At 50.2% G+C, this 24,360-nt stretch overlaps 1 protein-coding gene across 2 annotated transcripts; it reads right to left on the bottom strand.

The window, feature by feature from the left end:
* Window positions 1-23,139, bottom strand: LOC114765913 (thrombospondin type-1 domain-containing protein 4-like). Of its 2 annotated transcripts, XM_028956441.1 has the most exons (17): window positions 22,773-23,139; window positions 22,194-22,381; window positions 21,580-21,788; window positions 21,139-21,460; window positions 20,674-20,776; window positions 19,264-19,400; window positions 8,955-9,159; window positions 6,718-6,893; window positions 6,569-6,641; window positions 5,431-5,607; window positions 5,231-5,360; window positions 3,450-3,654; window positions 2,943-3,116; window positions 2,208-2,381; window positions 1,683-1,862; window positions 1,384-1,528; window positions 1-863 (listed from the first exon to the last, which is right to left on the bottom strand). In XM_028956441.1, exons 2-17 carry the CDS (start codon window positions 22,332-22,334, stop codon window positions 721-723), a joined length of 2,694 nt encoding a protein of 897 aa, XP_028812274.1. In that variant the 5' UTR covers window positions 22,335-22,381; window positions 22,773-23,139; the 3' UTR covers window positions 1-720. The 2 variants fall into 2 exon arrangements, with proteins under 2 accessions (XP_028812274.1, XP_028812275.1); XM_028956442.1 differs by lacking the exons at window positions 19,264-19,400; window positions 20,674-20,776; window positions 21,139-21,460; ... (1 more) ...; window positions 22,194-22,381; window positions 22,773-23,139 and adding an exon at window positions 14,338-14,445 and having other exon boundaries at window positions 4-863.
* Window positions 23,140-24,360: the final 1,221 nt, after the last annotated feature.

The raw sequence follows: 24,360 nt of genomic DNA on the forward strand, positions 1-24,360 counted from the left end.
AGAAAATTTTTTAAGTCGCTACAAACTACCACAAAAAAAAAAAAAGAAAAGCTGGTTAAAAAAATAAATAACTGAAGTTACATAAATACAAACAAATGTAAAATCTGAATATAAATTAATTAGCTTTTTTTTACTCGGTTGATCACATCTGCAGGTCCACTGTGTTTTGTGTTCGAAATATCTGACAGCATGAAATATTCTATTTAAACAACGTTGACACTGTAAGTATCTGAGACTGAAATATGAATGTTGGAATGACGCGTGAAAGAGAAGGACCTTAATTCAGACACGGATGAGACATGAACATTACTTTGCAGTTATGTTGCAAATAAACCTTTGTTTATGTAATATTGTCACCATAATAAAAATGTTAACGTTTTATTCATGATCTGGTTACAGATCCAGACAGATCAGTCTCCGGCTTTTATGTAAAAAATGGGGCGTCAGGCAGCGGCATCAAGTCACTCTGGACCAATCGGGTCACTGATGGCCCGAGACGCGTCTCCGGCGCTCCGCCCTTCAGTCTCCGGCTGTGACCCCGTGGTGACTCCTGCGAGTCCGGGATGGAGTTGTCACCTCCTCACTGGCCAAAACAAACGTTTTCCTTTAGCGTTATCTCAGACTCGTGTTTTGTTGATGGCGCCTACGAGCGGCTCAGTCGCAGTGTTTCCGTGGGACCGGCGGGCTCGGCTCAGTCCTGGCCGACCCCGGGAGGAAGTGCTATCTGAAGCCCCGGTGAGCCGACTGCCTGTGGGCCACTCGGGTGCAGGAGGCGCAGCAGGACATCTTGTAGTAATTGTAGACGCAGAGACGCGCCTGGACCACCACGTTGCAGTTGAAGTATTTGTCGCGACAGTTCTCGTCTGGAACAGAAAATACGCAGCAGTAGTGAACTTGCCTTGCGTGGTAAAACCCTCAAATTCCAGCAGATGGAATTTGTATTTGTATATTGTGTTAAAATTGTATTTATACCTTTGTATTTAATGTTACTGTTTGTATTTAATGTTACTGTTGTATTTAATGTTACTTGTATGCACCAAGGAACTGAGAGTAACGCAATTTCAATTCCCTGTATGTCCTGTACATGTGGCAGAATTGACAATAAAGCTGACTTTGACTTGACTTTGAGATCTTGTGACATGCATTGATGTATATTTTGTGACTTTAAAAAGAAATGATGATCAGAGGCTATAACCAGCCAGTGTATGTACATTTACATTTACGGCATTTGGCAGACGCCCTTATCCAGAGCGACTTACAACGTGCTTCAGTTACCATCGATGAAGGTGGTGACTTTAGCACGAAGATGTGTCTTTTCGCCCGCGTCTCTGCATATATTCTGGGTGTAAATGAGGGTTCTGCGTGCTCAGAGCGGCGTCTGACCTATCTGAGGGACGCAGGGCTCGGGGTGACACTCCTCCTTGTCCTCCGGCCTCAGCTGCTCCTCACAGCCCTCGGCGGACAGCATGTCGTCGGCGAGACAGCGCACCTCCCGCACGCGGAACCCGCCCTCGCATGTTTTGGAGCACTGTGAGGTTGGAAAGACACACGAAGGGTTCCGTTACTGGAGAACCTACCACAGCCACCATCAAGCAATCAGGTGGGAAATTCGTTCTCCCACTTTGACTTTTTTATTCGTATTTATTTGACATTTTGCACGTTTCTGTGTATCTACCACTCACAGCGCTCCACTCGGTGTGGTACCACCTGGCCCCGCAGGTCTTCATCAGGCAGCTCTGTTGGCCGAGCGGCTTCTCCAGTGAGGAGCACTCGTAAGGAGGCAACACGGCGAAGCCCTCGTCGGACCTCATCAGGCAAACCACTGCCCTCTGCTGGCTGCCGGTGCCACAGTCAGCCGAGCACTGCAGAGACACGAGGAGGAAGAAGCTCACTGAGATCAGGGCCGGCTTCCAGGGGGAACCACAAATGGAGAAAAAAATGGAACATTCAACTATTCTTAAAACTAGTTGGTATTAATGTGTCTTAATATGAAAAGCAAACAAACCAACATGAATTTACCTGCTTAGCAGAGCCTATTAAGTAGTAGTGGTAATAATTATAATGAAACGTAACAAAACTCCCAACAAAAAGGTCCAGATACGCTTCTGGATGCAAAGCGGCGCCACATAAAATCTTGCCTTAGGCTCCAAATTTGTTAGGGCCGGGCCTGGCCGAGAACACAGACACCACCACAAAGAGGCACGTACCTGAGTCCAGGGTCCGGTGTACCACTCCGTCCTGCTATCACAGGGCCCGTTGTTACACACCTGGGTCTCCAGGGGGCGCTGGGAGCCACAGCCCTCCAGAGGCAGGCTGCTGACGTGATTGGTCAGGCACAACACGCCACGGGTGCGAGTGCCCATCCCACACTCTGCAGAACACTGCGTGCACACACACACAGACTCAATATTCCCAGTATAACCACACCTCCTCATTCAACGTGTTTTCTTTATCTTTATCTTCATTCTCACTGAAGGCATCAAAACTATGAATGAACACATGTGGAGTTCTGTACTTAACAAAAAGTGGAGACCTGACCTCCACAGTCACCGGACCTGAACCCAATCCAGATGGTTTGGGGTGAGCTGGACCAACAAGTGCTAAACACCTCTGGGAACTCCTTCAAGACTGTTGGAGAAGCATTTCAGGTGACGACCTCTTGAAGCTCATCGAGAGAATGCCAAGAGTGTGTAAAGCAGTAATCAGAGCAAAGAAACTAGAATATAAAACATGTTTTCACTTATTTCACCTTTTTATGTTAAGTACAGAACTCCACATGTGTTCATTCATAGATTTGTCCAAACTTTTGGCCTGTACTGTAAATGCCCCCAGACCTGCTTTTAGCTTTTTATTAACATGATTGAATGTTAACTGTATTTGAATGATGTGTGTTAATCATACTGCGATCAGATCCTGATAATAAAAGCGTGACAGGCGCCTACCCTGCCGCCCCACTCGGTGAAGAACCAGCTCTTGGCACACGCCCCCATGTCACAGTTCTCCGCATCGCTCGGCCGCAGTTTCATGTTGCACTCGTCGTCCTCGACGACGTCACCCACGTTGCTGACACAGTGCACCTCGCGCGTCCTCTGGCCAACTCCGCAGGGGACAGAGCACTGAGATCGAGATCAAGGGGGAACATAAATCCACAACCCGTAACGCACCTTCACAGCCACCCACGGATCAGAAGATGCCTGGACGCACTGGACTGTTCAGTTAATGGAAGCGTCTTTAATCGCTGGCCACTTTATTAGGTACGGCGATGCGGGACATGGACAGTTCTCCACAGGTCCTACGATTACTCTAATAAAGCGGCCGGCGAATGTGAATATGTTGACCCCTCCATGCAGTGTGACACAGTGAGACAATCGCCACGCGGCTCAGCTGAGCGAGAGGGGCGGGGCTGTGTCCTCACATGGGTGGTGCTGCGACTGACAGCTGTCACTCACGGGACTCCACTCGGAGCGGATCTGCCACTCGCTGCAGATCTTCAGCTGGCAGGTGCTGGCCGTCTCCGGCCGCTCCAGGAGGCGGCAGCGGCTGGTGTGGACGTTGAGCGTGCGGTTGGCGTACGCCTGGCGGCAGAGGACCTGCCGGTGCTGCATGCCCAGCCCGCAGGTCTTACTGCACTCCGACCACTCGCCGATGTCCCAGCTGCAGGGACACAAACCACATGGAAAAAAACTGTAACTCACAAAACTACGTCCAACTCATCCAGACAAAAATGCGGTAATCATTCGTAATCGCCAGTCACACATTATTCATTTACATTTACAGCATTTACCAGACGCCCTTATCCAGAGCGACTTACAATCAGTAGTTACAGGGACAGTCCCCCCCTGGAGCAACTTAGGGTTAAGTGTCTTGCTCAGGGACACAATGGTAGTAAGTGGGATTTGAACCTGGGTCTTCTGGTTCACAGGCGAGTGTGTTACCCACTAGGCCACTACCAGCCATTACCAGCTCATTATTCCTGGAACTGGCATCACAGTCGTATCAATGGGGCATAGCGGGTAATAAGCAGACCCGTAGGACTGGTAGTAGCCTAGCAGGCAACACACTCGCCTATGAACCAGAAGACCCAGGTTCAAACCCCACTTACTACCATCGTGTCCTTGAGCAGGTTGCCGGTTCGCATCCAGATCCGCCAAGGTGCCACTGAGGTGCCACTGAGCAAAGCACCGTCCCCACTGCTGCCCACTGCTCACTCAGGGTGATGGTTAAATACAGAGGACACCTTTCACTGTGTGCACCGTGTGCTGTGCTGCTGTGTATCACATGTGACAATCACTTCAATTTCACTTCACTTCACTTAACCCTGAGTGTCTCCAGGGGGGGACTGTCCCTGTAACTACTGACTGTAAGTCGCTCTGGATAAGGGCGTCTGGTAAATGCTGTAAATGTAAATGTAAGCGGAAGGTTGCGGGTTTGAATCCTGAACCGCCAAGGGGACCACTGAGGTCCCCTTGATCATGGTACCGTCCCCACACGCTGCTCCTCGGGCGTCTTTCATGGCCGCCCACTGATCACCAAGCGTGATGGTTAAATACAGAGGACACTATACATGCCATCAGCAGACGTTGTTACATGCGATGTCATGACCGACAGGGAATTTTTACTAATCACTGCATTCTGCCTCTAATCTGTTGATTCTTTCATTTTCCCAAATCCAACTGAATAATACGTCACCAAATTAAACCACAACACAAAAAAGCGAGAGTATATAATAAAATGTTTTTCGATGTCATTGATAAAAAAGAGACGTGCACTATTTATATTTCAGAATACTTGTGGTGGGTTATAGATAAATGGTAGTGGGTTCACAGATGTCTGGGAGAAGATTACAAAGCAATATTGGGGACAATTTCTTTACAATGGTGCGGCCACTGGAATGGTTGTCGAGTATTCTTGAGTCTGTAAGGTAACATTAATATAATAATAAGATAACCTTGTTTTAATTATGAAATGGGTTTGGCCAAAAGATACATGTTTTTTGTCTGTTCTTTTCTGTTACTATATTGACTGGGTTAAATAGAACTGCAATCCTAATTAAAGAGACAAAAATACAAGTGACTAAAACTAGACTAAAATAGTCATGGATGATTCTGACTTTCAGTCGACTGAAACTCGACTAGACTAAAATGCGTCTTAAGACTAATAAAGACTAAAATGACAGCAAAGACTAGGCTAAAACTAAAACGAAGACACAACTATAAAGCACCATACTCACAAGGCCGGGCAGGGCTGCACGTTACAGGGCTGCTCCTCCGGGCTCGGCCTGGTGGCGCTGTCACACAGCCTCTCGGCGGCCTGCGCATGGGTCAGTCTGTGCACGCAGCTGAACACGGCGTGCCTGCTACCTGCAGCGGAGGACCGGATGTTTAGCCGGCCGTCCTGCCGTCGCCGCCGGCTACCGGGGCCGCTACCGACCTTTGCCACAGGAAGCACTGCAGTCTGTGGTGCCGGTCAGTTTCCAGTTGTGATCCCGCTGGCGTCTCGGAGGCTGCGGCTCAGGCACCTGGTTGTCGGGCAGTTGGGGACGGCCACCACCCTCATGGCTGGGTCTGACGTGGTGGTCGGTCCCACCCTGACCATTCAGCGAGTTCCCTAGAGAGTCGAGGACGTTGAGAGTGTTTGTAACGCTGCGATTGGACAGTTATTACCTTCTCACTGTCAGGCCAGATGAACATAATGCCAGAAATGATTGCAACGTCTCGGTTGACCCTGACTGATCGGTGTGTTTTTGGGAGGAGGATCCCTGGCTGGCGGGACAACTTGTCCTGCTCCATTCGACTAGTCGAGACTACTACCACCTTTAAGACACAGTTGAAAACTCACTTGTTTAAAAAGTATTTCAAACGAGTCCAGCACAAATACACACACACACACACACACACACTCACACACACACACACTCACAAAAAAAACAACCAAAAAATTAATGTGCTTTTCTTGACAAGTTAGGCCTTATCAGGGCTCTTTACATTTACATTTACATTTATGGCATTTATCAGATGTCCTTAACCAGAGTGACTTACAACCAGTAGTTACAGGGACAGTCCCCCCCTGGAGACACTCAGGGTTAAGTGTCTTGCTCAGGGACACGATGGTAGTAAGTGGGGTTTGAACCTGGGTCTTCTGGTTCATAGTTGAGTGTGTTACCCACTAGGCTACTACCACTCTTAGTTTTGTAACTCACAATCTATGGAAACCAAATGAGAATTGCTGGAGTCGTCCTCTTGTAAGTCGCTTTGGTAAAGTAAAGTAAAGTAAAGTAAAGTAAAGGATCCCAGGATCTGTATGGCCTGTACTGACTTATATGATGGATCCTCTCTGTAGCAATTAGCCCAGGCGTAACCCTGCAGACCAGCGTGAGTCTACGTTCTAAACACATGAAAACCTCATTAGCACTCATCTCCAGAGGCGCATCGGGCAGTGATTAACACATGGTTGGTAACGCTCCCTGCTGCCCTGTGATGTGTGTTGGATGTGTTACAGACGGTCGGCCCGTTTGAAATGTTCAGATCCACGGTCTTCTCGTGGAAGAAGCAGAGTGCTGGGCTCTCACCTCCCAGCCGGCCGTTATCTCTGGGCAGGATGAATTCGTAGTGGATGCCGGGATTGGGCTGCTGGTAGATCATCTGGTGAAAGGGGACGGGCGTTAGGGGCCGAGCAGTCAGACGTGAGCAGCAGCGCCGGCGAGCGAATTCAACTCACATACACGTCCACGATCTCGTTGGTCGGCCCCTCGGCCAGGAAAGACTCTCCCGCCGTGTTGCTGATCTCGTTGGGCCGACGGTACGTGAACATGGTTCCGACTCCCTCGTACTTCCCGGGTCGGTCAATAGCCCAGTTCCCATTGATGATGGAGCGACCAGAGCGACTTCGCAGAGCTGAGCGCAGACAAAACAACGTATGTATTTGTTAGGGGGGTTAAGAATGATCTCATAATCGATGCATCGCAATGCAGATGTGGATGATTTTATCATAATGACGTTGCTTGGTCATTTTTTTGTAATGCCGGTAGTGGCTTACAGCCAGGAAGTATTAAAACAGAACGTTTTAAATCTGTATATGGTGATGATCTCTGTGCCCATTCAACACCCCGAACTATTAGAAATGGTTTCAAGCGTTACCTGCATTGGATCGATGAATGGTATTCTTATACAAAAAAACCCTACAGTTTAAAAGCTCTGGGCCGCTGAGAACTCACTTGTTAAGGATAAAATAGGACATGTAGAAATAGTATCACTGTAAAATGGACCTGGGAACCTTGTTCATGGGCATCATAGACTTATGACGAATATGGACATTTCGACATGAAATAAATAGTATTGCAGCTTAAAGTATTAAAGGTGGAACAGTCAATTTGACAATTTAAATTCAGTCTTTGTGTTTTCTAAATTCTATCACGCCCGAATATCTCTGTGCCTGCTTACTGCTGCAGGGCTGAAGTACCACTCCCGTCTAAAGGGAAAGGGCTGCGAGCTGCTTCCAAATAAAGTACTGTTCACTCAGTCATAATATTGTCAATCCAAGCTCTTCATGTCACGATTCATTTTCCCTGGTTGTGCGAAATCGCAGAAAAAAGGTTTAAACCTCATCTGCGCACTGAAGTGTCTATTTATTGAAATTGGGGCGATCCACAGGTTGGAGGGTGGGTGTTGATACTGGAGTGCAAAATGAACGCCGGTGGGGGATGGACAAGGGAAGGTGTTCAGCTGGTTAAATTCAGTATGGATCCGACAACAGATTTTACCAAAAATTATGTTAATATGTAATTCTTAATTAGTTTTATGTTTCTGCCCCTGGGTTCACAGGTGCCCGCTAGGCTACTGCCACCCTTGGTCCACCCTTTGGTCTCTGGAGTCGGTTTTAGGTGTCCGTTCACCAGCGCGTCCCTAATTATTAACGTTGCTGGCTGAAGACAACATGTCCCCCCGACAATAAGCCGCTGGGCCTCCAGTTTGCCACATGTCACCTGATCATAGCGAAGCCAGGGCTGGAAGTAAAACCTTCTGGCAGGGAGGCCTTCAGACAGCGTCACTCCTGACTTTTTAATCACCGTAATTAATAAGGACGGGAGGGCTGCTGTAATGACAGAGTGTTCATGCACTTTTCAGCAGCCGAGGGGCGGAGGAGGGCCCGCAGACCCACCGCTGGGCTGCAGCGAGGCTCTCATTAAAGCAATGTCTCCAACAATAAAACAGGGACATTCCAGGAGTCACCGCTGAAACGGCGTTCTCCGTCACACGGCAGGGGCGAGGAGATTACACCGTACACCCCTGCAGACCCCCAATAACTGCAGCAATCGCAAAACCCACCTAATTAAACAAAGCTCGGCCGGCTTTACAAGCAGACGTTCCCTGGTAGCCGTCAGTCGGAAACGAACCCGGCGGCCGCAGGAAAAGTGCTGATTCCGGTAAAAAAGCCTTTTACTGGTCCCTGCCAGCCCTGTGGTTCTGCTCTTTATGAGCGGAGTGAACGCAACATGAAACATTATCTTAATCACAGCCAGAGGTCCTCCCTGCACCCAACACGCGACTCTGAAAGGTCCCCTATCGTGAAAGTGTGACTTTGCGAGGTGATTTAACAGTAATACGAGTCCCCCGAGCCAGTCTACGGTCCTGCAGTGGCTGGAAATGCCGTGTTTTGGTCGTCCTGCTTCGCCCCTCAGATAGCGGCAACTCAGGCGGACTGCACCAAGAGACTTCCGGTACAGTAATAGGGGACACTAAAACCAGTGGGAAAGCAAAAAAAAAATCATAATAGGGGACCTTTAACATGTGGCGTCGCAGAGATGCGAGACACAAGCGTTTACCAGAACTTTTCACACCTGTCCATCCAGCAAGTCTCCTCCATTTTCTAATGGCAGCCCAGTCAGTGATACCTTCACATTATTGAACGTTATTGCGTGATGATGTTATTAGCCCCGCCCTTCGGCGAAGACGCACCCAGGTAGTTCCGACTCTTCATCATCTCCGTAACGTTGATCTTGGTGGCTCCCTCGGGGATCTCGACGATCTTGTGATAGCCCACCTTGGACAGGCTGTGCTGGAAAAGTCCGGAGACGAGCCTGCAAGCCGTGTTGTCGCCGCCGCACACTCCGCAGCGGTCCATCACCTTCCCCGAGCCCAGATACTCATCGCAGCCCAGGCTCTGAGAGACAAAGAGACACACAGGAGGAGGACGACGAAGACGCACCCCTGCAATTACATCAGCCGCAATTTATTAATCGTCAATCCATTAACGTTAATGTGGATGCGGGACCTTTCTCCAGAGAGCATGATTAGCGAGACATATCTAATTAACATAATTGTGGGTTGATGAGCGCTATACGTGCTCTGTTAGAGGCGTGATGGTTCCCCTCACCCTCCGTCAAGGCCTCCTGAACCATGCAAAAGCGTTAAAAATTGTGTTTGTCTCCAGTTCAAGGTTTAATGCTAATTCGTGAACACGCTTGCGGGTTCTGCACGGGTTCTCCGCGGTAAGAGGCGGAATTTTCCCCCGCCTGGGCAAGGTAGCGCCGATCCGCACTCCATAAATTCCACAGGTCCAGCTGTGCGGGCGGCTGGCGGTGCGAACAGGTGCCCGGGCTGAAAAACCTGCCACCCTCGCGCGTTCACGGCTGCTCGGCTTCCCGCCAATCAAATTCCCTCAGAGGTACAGGACCTTTTTAATAGCAGTGTGAACGCGGGCAGGAATCTTCCTGAGAATGTACAGCAGCCTCCAGACTTATTTCTGAGGGAAGGTCAGAATTGTGCAGCGCTGGAAAGGCGGGGTGCACTGCATTTTCCACACCAACACGTTTACATTTACAGCATTTACCAGACGCCCTTATCCAGAGCGACTTACAATCAGTAGTTACAGGGACAGTCATCCCCTGGACACACTCAGGGTTACGTGTCCTGCTCAGGGACACGATGGTAGTAGGTGGGGTTTGAACCTGGGTCTTCTGGTTCTCAGGTGAGTGTGTTACCCACAAGGCTACTACCACCCTAATGCGACAAGGTTTTCTTTTCATGAAAAGATGAATGAAGAGGTAAGAGCTCTCATGATCTGTTCCGTTTCCAACCTACAATTTCACAATAAAACCGTACTGCTGAGAGCGGCAACGACGTCCTGGAGGGAACAAAAGCAGCATCAGCCTTTCTACAGTAAATAGACTTCATTATCTCAGAACAACTGAGCCAATTCATCAATCGATCAGCAGCATTTCACCGACAGCTCTGTAGTTCAGTCCAGACAGGGGTTATCTGTGATAAATCGCCGGACATGAATCCATATAAACCCAGAGAGGCTCCAGACGAGATCTGCGGGTGAAACTGGAGATGTGGACAGGTGACACTCTCCACTAGCAGGCCCTCGTCCATGGGAACCGTAAATCTGCAGGGACTCTCCGAGGGCAGCCAGCGTATCCTGCCAATGGGAGGAAGCACACAGTAGGACCCTGGGATTGTCCTACTGAGGCATCGCTGCTGTTTAGGCGCTCGGTTTAGTTAGTTGACCACATTGTTCACTTTTTACGGACCTGCTCACCGTGGGTGGCTTATTCCGCCTGGCACCGGACCACAGTGCGTCTATTCCGGGATATAATGGAGCTTTATATGTCACTAAAAGTTCACCTTCATCTGGAAAAGCTCGGCTGGATCAGGGGCTCCGCCCTCACGTTCCTTCAGACCTGGAGAAAATGCCAGGGTGCTTTTCCACTCTTAACCAAAGCCTGACTGGCTTGGAAAAATGTTTGTTGCCATGGTACAAGAATATTCTCCATAATGAAAGTGAAGTGATTGTCACACGTGATACACAGCAGCAGAGCACACAGTGACATTTGTCCTCTGCATTTAACCATCACCCTGAGTGAGCAGTGGGCAGCCATGACAGGCGCCCGGGGAGCAGTGTGTGGGGACGGTGCTTTGCTCAGTGGCACCTCAGTGGTACCTTGGCAGATCGGGATTCGAACCAGCAACCTTCTGATTACGGGGCCGCTTCCTTAACCGCTAGGCCACCACTGCCCCAGATGAATGCAGCCAGATCACAAATTCAACACATAGAAATGAATGCATGAATGATGTATATCATCTAAAGATGATTTAATAGTGCATCTCTGTGTTTGCAATTTAAATAAAAAAAATCTATTATATTGTACCGTACTGTTCATTGTTCATCTTTATACACTTATAGACCTATGTACATTCATACATATATTTATATTCAGTATATATATATTTATAAACAGTATAAACATATTCTACAACTTGTACAAATAACACTTACACGCATCCTTGCATGTTGCTGTTGTTTTTATCTTCTACTCTGTACTTGAGAGATTGATTCTGATATGCTGGTTTTATCAGATGCAAAAGTTGAAAACTATTGCTGATAGTTCATGAAAGTTATAATATTACCTACAGTCAGTTAGTGTCCTAGCGGGTAAGGGAGCCCCCACACGCTGACTGCCCATTGCTCGTGGTGATGGTTAAATTTCGTCGGTACAGGAAAAACTAAATCACAAACATACTGTATTTTGGACATGAAATCCATCTTTCCTGCATCCCACATTATTATGGGCAGAATCAGTTACAGATGCACCCAGAGGACCTCATGTTCCAGCCACAGCTCTGGTGAGAGCTACAGACTGGTCAGAATGAGGTGTGGCACCAGTCGCTTACAGAAGATCCACCCAAGCAGGTGAGGATGGAGACGCATCCTGAGACCCCTTAACATGTCAACAGGGAGAGCCGAGAAACAAACGTGGCCACCACTGTCCAGATGTTGCACCATAAAGCTGGAAACACTGGTTCTATTATTATTATTGCTATTATCTTGAACTTTTATTGTACATGTGAACGTTCGGGAGCTGTCCTACTGTTGTTATGATACCTCGGGTTGCGAATATTCATGGGTTCATCTGGAAATGCAATATTAAGACCGAAGGGCCCCCTTGGCTAACAATGCAGGGGCAATAATTTATTGCGAAGGTGGCTTTAACGTAGGATGGATGCCGGATGGAAATGATATTACTAGAAACCGCAGAAATCCCACGGACAAGCCACAGCAAAAAGGGACGGGACATAAAAAGAAATCTGCTTCATCACTAGCGGGGGCCATGTGAGACACGTTAAAGCCAAAAGTAGTAAAAATCACACAATGATGTGAAAAACCGGCCATGGAGACTGATTTCCCCAAAACATGAGGTCACACAGATCGCCCAACTTGGTCCAATTCGGTTAAATGTGAAGCCATCAGTTGCATCAGTTGCATGGACTTGGCTCAACCCTGGTGTTATAATGAAGACTTTATATCTTCTCTGAGCTTCTACATATTTCACCAGGGACGTGATGCAGAGATACTGTTTTGTGTGTTTTTCATAGGTCACACCTTTTATTATAGTTTTGGATTTGAATAGATTATGAAGCACCCGTTTCTCGGGTTTGTTAGAATCAGTGGTCGCAGCTTTTAAAGATTTATCAGACAGTTGCAGCTGTGTTGTGTGCATTTTTGGCACATTTACACATGATGTTGACTAAAACAATCAAATATCTATCAACATTGTGACCAGAATATAATTATTAAAACTAAAACTAATTAATGACACATGATATAAATATGGAATCCTCAACCAGAAACCATTTTATGCCGACTACAGTACAGGCCAATCTTCATGTACAGGCCAATTTATTTTTATGACAATTTACGTTGGTAGATTCTCACTGAAGGCATCAAAACTACGAATGAACACACGTGGAGTTATGTACTTAACAAAAAGTGGAGACCTGGCCTCCACAGTCACCGGACCTGAACCCAGTCCAGATGGTTTGGGGTGAGCTGGACCAACAAGTGCTAAACACCTCTGGGAACTCCTTCAAGACTGTTGGAGAAGCATTTCAGGTGACGACCTCTTGAAGCTCATCGAGAGAATGCCAAGAGTGTGCAAAGCAGTAATCAGAGCAAAGAAACTAGAATATAAAACATGTTTTCACTTATTTCACCTTTTTTTGTTAAGTACAGAACTCCACATGTGTTCATTCATAATTTTGATACCTTCAGTGAGAATCTACCAACGTAAATGGTCATGAAAATAAAGAAAACACATTGAATGAGAAGGTGTGTCCAAACTTTTGGCCTGTACTGTATGTCCCCACCCCTGTCCCCCCAGATATCAGTTATTTAAATGTTATTGTACTCTATGTAAAGAAGGTGTTTGACGGGTTCTGCAGACTTGACTGCTGCGCCTGCATCACGGTACGGAGCTAAAACCAGTAGGCGTGTCTGAGACCTTCCGTCTCCACCGCATTTCACATTTTCTACCTAGTGGACACCTGTCAGGCTCTCCCGATCTGCTTCATGTCTCGGTGACAGCCTGGCGGACTGGGGACTCCCAGCCCGAGTCGGATACGTCCGCTGGCAGGGGGGTTAGCGGCAGGAAGTGAAGAAGCAGCGCGGCCTGGTCGTCGCCGCGGCAGCAAACCTCAGCTATGCATCAGACATTGTGGCTCATTCCTGCGCGCTCATTTCATCCGCCGCCAAACTTGCTGGCCCTTCAAGAGTTACTAGAACAATAGTGGGCCACAGCGGGGCAGGATCAGAGGAATGTTACGATAACAGAGTCCACTGTCCAGGGCGGAGGGACGTACGGGATTTATTATTTTTATTAAAGTATTATCCTTCCCAGACGTCTTTCTGAAGTCACGTCATGGCATGTCGTGACATCCTAGCCCCCATGGTCCATGTGAGATGCATGTGGTATCTGCACCCCACATGGTGACAGGCTTTAACAGCTTCAGTCGCCGTGCCGCCTAATGAGGACGGGAACACGGCGGCGAGGAAACATCTGGGGGCACGAAAACCTACGCTGCAGGGTTCGCCTGACAGTGGCGAGGTCACATTTTCCTCTGATTTAATTTGACGTGACCTCCCAGGTCAGGAGGTGGCAGCATGGGACATTTGGACATTGGTTCAAGTCGTATATTCGCATCGGTGGGACGCCGGGTTCAGGAACAGATGCCTCTGATGATTTCATTATACATAATACATACAGTCAGTACATAATCAATTACACAGTCAATTATATTCTATTAAAGTTGTTTCACAGCTGAAAAAAAAGCAGGTGTGACCTCCTCACTCTACCCAACGTTCCTCCTGACTTGTGGCATCATGTGACAGAAGTGTGACGGCGGGCTTTTATCCCCACAGCGGTGACCCAGTAACCCAGAGCTCCATAAACCTGACCACGTGTAAACTGAGCTGAAATAGGCTGCCGGAACGCTACCCCAACCGTGAGGAGATAGACCAGCCGGACTGGAGAAGCAGGCGGACTGGAGAAGGAGCCCTTACCTGCGACCACGGCTTCCCCAGCACGCGCATCTGCAGGCAGAGCGGCAGCAGGAGGGCCAGCGGCGGCAGCATTCTCCCCGCGGCGGCCACAGACGCACCCCCAACACGTCCGGCAGCGGCCACGGCCAGCAGCAGAATCCGCCCGGCGCGGGCTTGTAAGCCGAGCCGGGGGAGGGACGAGAGGGGGGGGGGTGGGAGTGGAGAGGGAGCGATGGGGAGGGTTTCTATGCCATCCCATCGCCTTTCTTCTCTTGTAGAACCTCAATATCAAGACCCAATTCTCTCAAACACACACACACACACACACACACACACACCAGGGTTACAGACAAGGATCAAAGGGCTGCGTGCATCTGATGCAGTTTCTCCACAGACCACAACGCAAATAGAAAAGTGTCAGCAAAGCTGCTTTTTACACGTGTGTGTGTGTGTGTGTGTGTGTGAGGGTGGTAGTAGCCTAGTGGTTAACACACTCGCCTATGAACCAGAAGACCCAGGTTCAAATCCCACTTACTACCATTGTGTCCCTGAGCAAGACACTTAACCTTAAGTTGCTCCAGGGGGGGACTGTCCCTGTAACTACTGATTGTAAGTCGCTCTGGATAAGGACGTCTGATAAATGCTGTAAATGTAAATGTGTGTGTGTGTGTGTGTGCGTGTGTGTGTGTCTTAAAGCCAGCTACACTTTAATGAGTGGCTGGACCAGTGCGGTGCCAGTTGTGCTGAAGACACAATGATCTGTAAAGCAATATATTTTACAACCCTGACACACACACACACACACACACACTAACACACACAGACTTAATGAGAGGTATTTGATGGGCGCCACCCAATAAACTTTATTGACATGCAAACAGCTTCACTCGCCCAATTAATGAACATCCTCGTACCAGTCAGCGACCGAACAGTCATAATCCATAAACCCCCACGCACAACATGTAATTGAAATGATTTTGTAATTAGCATTTGAATTTTGCCATTCCAGCTACATACCAGCAGCACTCAGTGATTTCAAGTGGCGGCCGATCATTAACAACACCCCACTTGTCCACGTGCGCAGTACAGCCAGCTCCACTATCGGATGATTTAACCCCCTCCTGTCAAGAACGTCCTGCGCCCAGGGAGGGCGGGTCTTCATCGATGATCGCAACAAAATCGATGCAACGTGCCCATGACAGATCGAGAGCGAGAGAGAGTGTACGTGTGGATCACTGCGTGTACGAATAACTGATAACTGTTGTTGTCGGTCACAGATTTTGCAGGTTTGGGATGTCTGGGCTGGAATACGGAACCAGGTGACATAGTCGACTGTGTGAAGCTTGAAAACAGAACAGGGGAAGACAGCAACAGTCATGGTTTTATAGTAAAGTATAAAGTGAAGTGATTGCCAGTGAAGTGATACACGGAAGCACAGCACACGGTGCACACAGTGAAATGTGTCCTCTGCATTTAACCATCACCCTTGGTGAGCAGTGGCCACCATGACAGGCGCCCGGGGGGGACACGGTGCTTTACTCAGTGGCACCAATGTGACACCTTGGTGGGTCGGGATTCGAACTGGCAACCTTCTGATAACGGGTCCGCTTCCTTAACCACTAGGCCACCTAGGCCAAATATGTTTTATATGTTAACAAACTGATTTCTGTCTGGCAATAGCAGAAAAAATTGTGATAAAACCGATCGAAAAAATACAGCCGTTCAATATGGGGAAGTATACCGTGATCAATCCAAACTACACCCATAAAGTGACAGTGAAGTGATTGTCATTGTGAAACAGTGCAGCACAGCACACGGTGACACTGGGAAATGTGACCTTCGTATTTAACCAGTGGGCAGCCTCGGGATTCGAACCGTCAACCTTCTGATTGCGGGTCCGTTTCCTTACTCGCTACGCACAGCCTGGGCTCCAGAAACAGAAAGGCGCTGAGCACCTGATGCCGGATGCTCCTCCTCCCTGAGCCCAGCTCAACAGCAGCTCACATCTGGGGGTGGAGGAGGCCTTTTCAGCAGCCCATATGTCTCCATAAACTCCGGCACGACGGCTATGTTCCCCTCTTAAGCCTCGTGCGCCGCAGCGCCACCTCAGCTGCGACCCGGAAGTGATGCGTAGGAAAGCTAGCAGGCCGTAACCCACACCTACGAGGAATCCGGAGTCCTGCACGCCTCCAGTATATTTTCTCTGGCGCCCCAGCGGGCCACCTCCACTCCAATGTGCATTAATACTTTAGGAAAACAGGGGGATCCGTGTTCCTACTGGCCCCGGCCTCATTTCCTGTCCCGCCGATGCACTGGAGCGCCGTCTAGTCCAATCCAGCCGGACGAGGATCCATTTCAGGTCAAATTAGCTAAACCAGCCGCATGCTTTCACGCCGCGGCGAGCCGTTTCACGTCCAGCTTCTGGAAACCAGGCTGTACCCTACAGGGGGAGGAGGGAGAAGAATCTGCATCTGCGATACGCATCAGCTGCAGCAGGGCCGGGCGTGGAGGTCCCTTGATTGCTTCTCTCGAGCTCGGCGTTCGACGGCGGCCGAGGGCCGATAATGGATGAAACAGGTGACTGGGGGCGGGTCACTGTTTTTCTTGGTCTCTCTCTGGACCGTAAACCCAGCTGACTGCGAACGGGAAGCTGCTGCTGCTGCTTCTTCGAACCCGGAAGCCGAGGCCTTGAGCAAACATCCTGCGCGAGACGGATGGCTTCTTACACCTGCTAATAGCCTGGGGTTGACAGCGCCGTTATGAGCGTCAGATTAGGTTTTATTGCACACGTATTGCCTGGTCCCCACACATGCCGTAAATCCCTCACGCACGCTGCAGAAGCAGCACTGGGAACGCCCCACAGCCCAGCTCTGGGGTCTCGGGGGCGGCCAGCGAAGCTCCTGCACCTCAAAACCAAACTCTGGATCAGGTTGCCACGTCTTGACGGGACAACTTCAGCTTCCCTGTGCCATGGACAACGACATCATTCGTTGTCCCAGATGGAAGGTAACCCTGAGGAACCATGAGTTGTTCAGGTAGTTTCAAAAGGAGTTTGCAGGCTCAGTGAATTCTGGGCTTTTTAAACCACAGATAAATTGTAGTAAAAGTGGGCGTCGGTGGTCTTGTCACAGGTCCTCAGTTTCACAGTAGGACATGCGTCATCTCTCATCGTCTCGCATTGAAATTGGCTTGTTTATGGTGCTCATGGCACCGGCTCCATTAGTGACGGTCTGGCCATGATGACAAAAGTCTCCTTTATCTTCCAGAAAATGGGCCATAACACGCTGGGGTCTGGCTGGGATGGATGCACATTCTATGGCAGCCATATTTCAGACCTCTCATCCCTCTTTTTAACAAGTCAGAGTCTCTTCCCCCACACTGGGAATGCGTAAAACAGATGCAGCTGTCGGCGAGTGAGAAGAGAAGAGAAGAGAAGAGAAGGAGAGGAGGGCTTTTATAATGGGGCTGAGAAATTCACTCTATTAAGAAAAAGTTGGTTTTAAAGTAAAAACGCCAACGTAGGTTCCATCTGAAAGGGTCCCAGCAGGGCGCCCAGGTGCACACCTACACACTTGCTTGTATGCATGCACAGAGTGGCCATTGAGATGCGTGATCTCCAGGAGAAAGGTGGTCAGAGATCGACGCCCCCTTCTCAAGTGCACTCCCCTGGCAGCGGCACTGCCGCGGAATCCCCGCCATGAAGGGCTCTTTCTTCCGAAGCGTGTCTGAGGCGCGTAACGGCATTCGCGGCTTTGTGTGGCTCAGCTCTGGGTCCTTTGCATCGCACCGCTGGCATCGCACACTGTTCGACTGCTGCGATTTCGGGCCTAAACAATCCCAGCGCCTGTGGAAAAGAGAATTATTCCTCAGAATATTGCTATTATGCTATTATGCACTGATCTGAAGAACTTTAAGGTGATTGTTCATACCGAGGCGCTCGTAAATACTCGAACTAAACTGATGCGGTAGAATCTGCAGTTTCTGTTGCTGATTTGCTTTGAAGAAGCTCCTGAGGAGCGTCATCAGTAACAGGGAATAAGGAAATGGGAAAGCATGCGTTTCATTTCTCAAGCAACATGTAAGCAATACTAATGTCTACTGACGTGATTGTCGTCATGCTTGGATGACATTAGTGTCCCTCACATTAGTGTTCCGCTCCTAACATCAGTCCTGCAAGCACCATCACCAGCACCACATGACAGAAGGATGAACAATTGAATGCAAAACGTCAGACGTCGGGTTAAAAGGAATACAGCATACAGCATGGATGTCCCCTGAGCAGGCTGGCCCAGGGACAACGCATGCACCGTGCCACCTCATCGCGGGTCTTTGTGAAGGAGTTGCAAATGTGCAGAGGAGGAGTGAAAACGGCCACAAGGCCAGCAGCTGAGGGACAATCCCACCATCCCTGATTTCATCCCCATCAAACTCAAGAGTTCCAGCCGAGCCGCGGGTGGAACGGAGGATCCCGTCCAGCCAGGAAAGAAGGCCGAGGCACGAGCAGATGTTTCTGTTTCTGTGTCTTCCCCGGGCTAATTTACGGCCGCACCTCGCCGCCGCTGTGGGACGTGCCCCGGCCCGTCAGGATGGAGCACGGCGAGGCTGCAGGAGCGACTGAGGTAACAGAGCACCGTGGTGATCCTCATCACAACCCAGGAACAACACCGAGCGAAGTTGACTCGAGTTTTCAAAATGACTACTGAAGGGACGAGTTTTTAACGCATTTGAAATGTTTCTATCCTCGGAATATTAAATATTGTCTGGAAAGTTCTATCTAGAGAAGCTGCCCTCTTCTATCCTGTACTGCCCTCTCCTGGTCCGCCATGGTGCTACATGACAACTACAAAGTGGAACAAAATTTCCCAGAGTTGATGTAATTTTTTTATTGCACATTATTTCACTACTTGTTGGTGCTTGTTTTTGTCATGGCATATGGAGGATGCCTACCTGGCACTTGCCCGCCACACAGACCCAGGTTTCATTCTGGCCACATGGAGTCCCGTCGATGACCCGGTCCGACTGGCGCACGTAGAAGCGGAAGCCGGCGGCGCGGCAGTTCAGTTCACAGTGCTGGTCGCCAGGAACTGCAGGGACAGAGGGGACAGCAGCGTTCTTCAGGACAGTGTAAATACTACCGTCAACCACCAGAGGGGCAGCAGGGAGGTCTTATATCGGATGCCTGCTGACATCTGGCTTTATTAGAGAGCTGACCGTGCACGCCTGCACAGGCTGAACTGCAACCACCCCCAAAACCGCGAGAAGCCCCTGAAAGTCAACATCAAAAGAAGCCCGTGTAGAGGGGACACACGGCTGGACGTGCAGACACCAGGTGGCCGTCTTCAGGAGGAAAGCCTTGACCTCTTCCAGCAGGAGCTCAGCTCAGGGTCTCCACTCCAGTTGCCAGTGTCACATGTGTTTACTTTCACGAAGGGACAGACGGGACCCTCACAGCGGGACAGGGGGTCGGGGGATGCGGGCATGTCACCAGGTCTTATTACTCAGCAGAACCGAAAACAGCAAAATGGTCAACAAAAATTTCCATGTACAGAAAGGCCAAAACTGTGGACACACCTTCTCATTCAACGTGTTTTCTTTATCTTCATGACCATTTACGTTGGTAGATTCTCACTGAAGGCATCAAAACTATGAATGAACACATGTGGAGTTCTGTACTTAACAAAAAGTGGAGACCTGACCTCCACAGTCACCGGACCTGAACCCAATCCAGATGGTTTGGGGTGAGCTGGACCAATAAGTGCTAAACACCTCTGGGAACTCCTTCAAGACTGTTGGAGAAGCATTTCAGGTGACGACCTCTTGAAGCTCATCGAGAGAATGCCAAGAGTGTGTAAAGCAGTAATCAGAGCAAAGAAAGTAGAATATAAAACATGTTTTCACTTATTTCACGTACAGAACTCCACATGTGTTAATTCATAGATTTGATGCCTTCAGTGAGAATCTACCAACGTAAATGGTCATGAAGATAAAGAAAACACACTGAAGGAGAAGGTGTGTCCAGGACACAGGAAGTAGAACCATGGTGGCAATTTCTTTATAGAGTAGATGAAGCGGTACGGTAAATTAAACCTGCTGACAGGGTGTGGGTCCAATAACCCTATAAAAACATGTCCTGGCATTTCTGAGAAGTCTGGATGATGGAAGGAATCTCTCATAGAGACACGGAGGACATGACATGCACATCATCACATGGCTCCAGATATTACTCCACCTTGTCACGGTTTGACATTTTGACAAGCGTTTTTATTGGCCATCCTGCAATGTTTTGTCAGTTGTGATATGGGCCTTGCTCGGGCTCAGCAGGGTGTGAAGAGACATGTGAGGCCTTCACATACGTACCTTCATTAAAGGGCTCCCACTCGTAAAGTCGGCCCATGAAGGGCCGGCTGTTGTACGAGGAGCACTGCACCTCCCGAATGGGACGGCTGGAGGGGGAGCACGGCTGCCAGATCGGGACAGAAAGCAGTCAGCACCACGATATTATACAGAAAACAGGAACTAACAGGATCTAGAAGCATCCGGAACCATAATCACAATCATTTCATGCATGTAAATATCCATCTCGCAAACATTTAAAAAAATGTTTTAGGGAGGACACATATTTCATGCTGCTTCCTGATTGGTCAGACTCGTTCAGTTTGTTCCCTTGATTGGACGATCCATCTGTTTTTAATTAGCATGGCCATGTACAGATCCGGTGTCACACCACGGCCAGTGCCCTTTGACCTTCGGCTTGTAGGGTAGCAGCGGGGAGCGTTCGTGTCTCCCGTCTCCTACAGGACAGCCTCACGTCTCCAGACTCACCGTGCTGCTGCAGATCCTGTAGTGGGTGGAGGTCCCGGCGCAGGAGGAGGCAGGGAGGGGGTCGTACGGCCTGTTCGGAGTCGGCACCGGCGCTGTGCCCGGCTGGTGCAGGGAGGTCCAGGTGGTCCCGGGTCTGGGCGGAGGGACGGGGACGTGCTGTCTGGGGGTCTGGCGGGAGCTGCTGTGTCTGCTGTCTGGGTGGAGAGATGGCTTCTGCCTGGGTGCTCGCTGGGACCGACCTGGGTCCATCTGCGCCGACATCATGTAGGGTACCCGGCCATATCCGTATTTCCCAGGGACAATGGGGCTGTCCCCACCCCTCCTTCAGACGCACACAGAGTTTTAGTGACGTACATGTTCATCTACTCAACTGTTGAACCCTTAAAAAAGTGCATGTAACAAAGAGACCAAGCTGTGGCCTCCGTCACAAGGACAAAGTACCTCCTATTAGGAAGGGTGGGGTGTGCCTGTCCCCTCGGGTCGGGGGCCAACGCGCCTGGTCTGGAAGGACCCGGGGTCCCGGCCGGGAGGCACGGCCTTGTCTGCTCCTGCACCCCTCTCCCACAGGAGCGAGAACATTCGGCCCAGGAGCCCCAGGAGCCCCAGGAGCCCACGAATGACTCCTGTGGACCGATCCCATCCTGCTGGACCTGGACACAAAAAAACCATAATGAGCAGACATTTCGTGTCCCGAACGGACATTTCATGTCCCAGTGACGGGTGTAAAGTGGCTCGGATCTTCAGCTGAAACGGCGCCAGAGACGCTATCGTGTGCCAGCGCTGAGTGCCAGCCTTTCACTGCCACCTCTCCAGAGTAACGCTCGCTGTCACCCGGGCATGAAAGTGGCCATTAGCGGCCGTGTAACAGAACCCTCCCGTCCGTCAGCGCCGCCCCGGCTATTCACAGGGCGGCCTGGCTCCGAAACACAAGCCCGCCGACACCCCGGAGGTCGGCCGCAGGTCGAGCAGCTGGACCCCGTGGGAGCGCCAAGGCGCTAACTCTCCCCGGGACAGCGGCGCTGGGACCCGTGGCACGTTGGAGCATCGCGCCGTACCTTCGCCTGGTCGGCCGGGAGCGGCAGGGCGAGGGTGAGCATCACAGCCACGGCGACTCTGCAGGAAATGGCACACGTCAGACCCCGTCTTATTAACACCAGGACCAGGAACGTCATGATCTGGAGGGAGGTTCTGCACATGGCGCCGGCCGGTGTGGTCCAGACAGGGTTTTACAGACCAGATCCCCCTGAGAGAGAAAAAAAGCATTTACCAGACGTCCTTATCCAGAGTGACTTATAGTCAGTAGTTACAGGGACAGTCCCCCCTGGACACATTCAGTGGTAGTAAGTGGGGCTCGAACCCGAGACTCCGTGGTCTTCCATTTACAATTACTGCATTTACCAGACGCCCTTATCCAGAGCGACTTACAGTCAGTAGTTACAGGGACGGTCCCCCCCTGGAGACACTCAGGGTTAAGTGTCCTGCTCAGGGACACAATGGTAGTAAGTGGGATTTGAACCTGGGTCTTCTGGTTCACAGGCGAGTGTGTTACCCACTAGGCTACTACCAGCCATACATACATGACACTAAGCGACAATATGGAAATAACACGTAATAAATATCTGATAATTACTTACAAGTTCGCTGGCAAATCGGGACGAAAGGACCGCAGATCAGACTGAGTGAAAGTCAGTCACTTTTTCCCCTTTATGAGAAGAAATGTCATTTTCCTCCAGCGGCTGAAGAGCGACATTTCGGTCGTGAACGTAGGCGGAGAAACAACTTTTTTCTATTTTATCGTTACTGTTATTGCTCATGTTATTAATATGAATAGCACGACAGATGCGGCGACTCTCGTCATTTTTTCATGAAAGTAGCAACGAAATATCGGAATTAAAGTGTGAAATGTATAAATTGATAAATCAGAAGCGGTCTTCTCATCCACTTCTGCCGAGCTGACAGCTTCCACGTCAAATAAAAATCCACAAATCCGCCGGAGCGAAGTTCCCACCACGACGCCGCGCCGCGGACTGCGCTTCACCAGTGAAGCCGCAGCAAGAGCGCCCCCTGCCGTCAATCCGGGGAAGTGACGGACAAGGGACATGTCCATTCCCCTGCCGTCAATCCGGGGAGCTGACGGACAAGGGACATGTCCATTCCCCTGCCGTCAATCCGGGGAGCTGACGGACAAGGGACATGTCCATTCCCCTGCCGTCAATCCGGGGAGCTGACGGACAAGGGACATGTCCATCCCCCTGCCGTCAATCCGGGGAGCTGACGGACAAGGGACATGTCCATCCCCCTGCCGTCAATCCGGGGAGCTGACGGACAAGGGACATGTCCATCCCCCTGCCGTCAATCCGGGGAGCTGACGGACAAGGGACATGTCCATCCCCCCTGCCGTCAATCCGGGGAGCTGCGGACAAGGGACATGTCCATCCCCCTGCCGTCAATCCGGGGAGCTGACGGACAAGGGACATGTCCATCCCCCTGCCGTCAGTCCGGGGAGCTGACGGACAAGGGACATGTCCATCCCCCTGCCGTCAGTCCGGGGAGCTGACGGACAAGGGACATGTCGCATCCCCCTGCCGTCAGTCCGGGGAGCTGACGGACAAGGGACATGTCCATTCCCCTGCCGTCAGTCCGGGGAGCTGACGGACAAGGGACATGTCCATTCCCCTGCCGTCAGTCCGGGGAGGTGACGGACAAGGGACATGTCCACCCCCCTGCCGTCAATCCGGGGAGCTGACGGACAAGGGACATGTCGCATTCCCCTGCCGTCAATCCGGGGAGGTGACGGACAAGGGACATGTCGCATTCCCCTGCCGTCAATCCGGGGAGGTGACGGACGGGGGGACAATCCCACCAAAACTGAACTAATATTCATTCCAGCAGATTCTTCACCACATCAGGATCTTGCTATTTACCTGGACAACTCGCAGCTCTCTCCTTCTGCAACAGCCCGCAACCTTGAAGTACCAATAGACAACCAACTCTCCTTCTCAACTCACATCAGCAATCTTTCCCGTTCATGTAGATTCCTTCTCTAAAATATCAGACGAATCCGTCCTTATCTGTCAACCCAGGCCACCCAACTACTGGTCCAGTCCTTCAAAATACTGATGCTGGCCTACAAAGCCAAACATGGAGAAGCACCATCCTACCTCACAGCCCTTATTACACCTCGCACTGCACCTCGTATACTCCGAGCCTCCAGTACTGCTC

The sequence above is a fragment of the Denticeps clupeoides genome, chromosome 16, assembly GCF_900700375.1.
Source record: "Denticeps clupeoides chromosome 16, fDenClu1.1, whole genome shotgun sequence".
Taxonomy (NCBI): Eukaryota; Metazoa; Chordata; class Actinopteri; order Clupeiformes; family Denticipitidae; genus Denticeps; species Denticeps clupeoides.

Bases quoted from the DNA above. Each gene is read 5' to 3' on its own strand.
- LOC114765913 (XM_028956441.1), bottom strand. From the start codon at position 22,334: ATGTGCAGAACCTCCCTCCAGATCATGACGTTCCTGGTCCTGGTGTTA. The intron at 21,461-21,579 runs GTACTTTGTCCT...GTGCGTCTGAAG, and splicing joins CCCACCCTTCCTAATAGGAG to GAGGGGTGGGGACAGCCCCA. The intron at 9,160-19,263 runs GTAGGCATCCTC...TTTGTCTCTCAG, and splicing joins GTGTGGCGGGCAAGTGCCAG to AGCCTGGGCTGCGATGAGTA.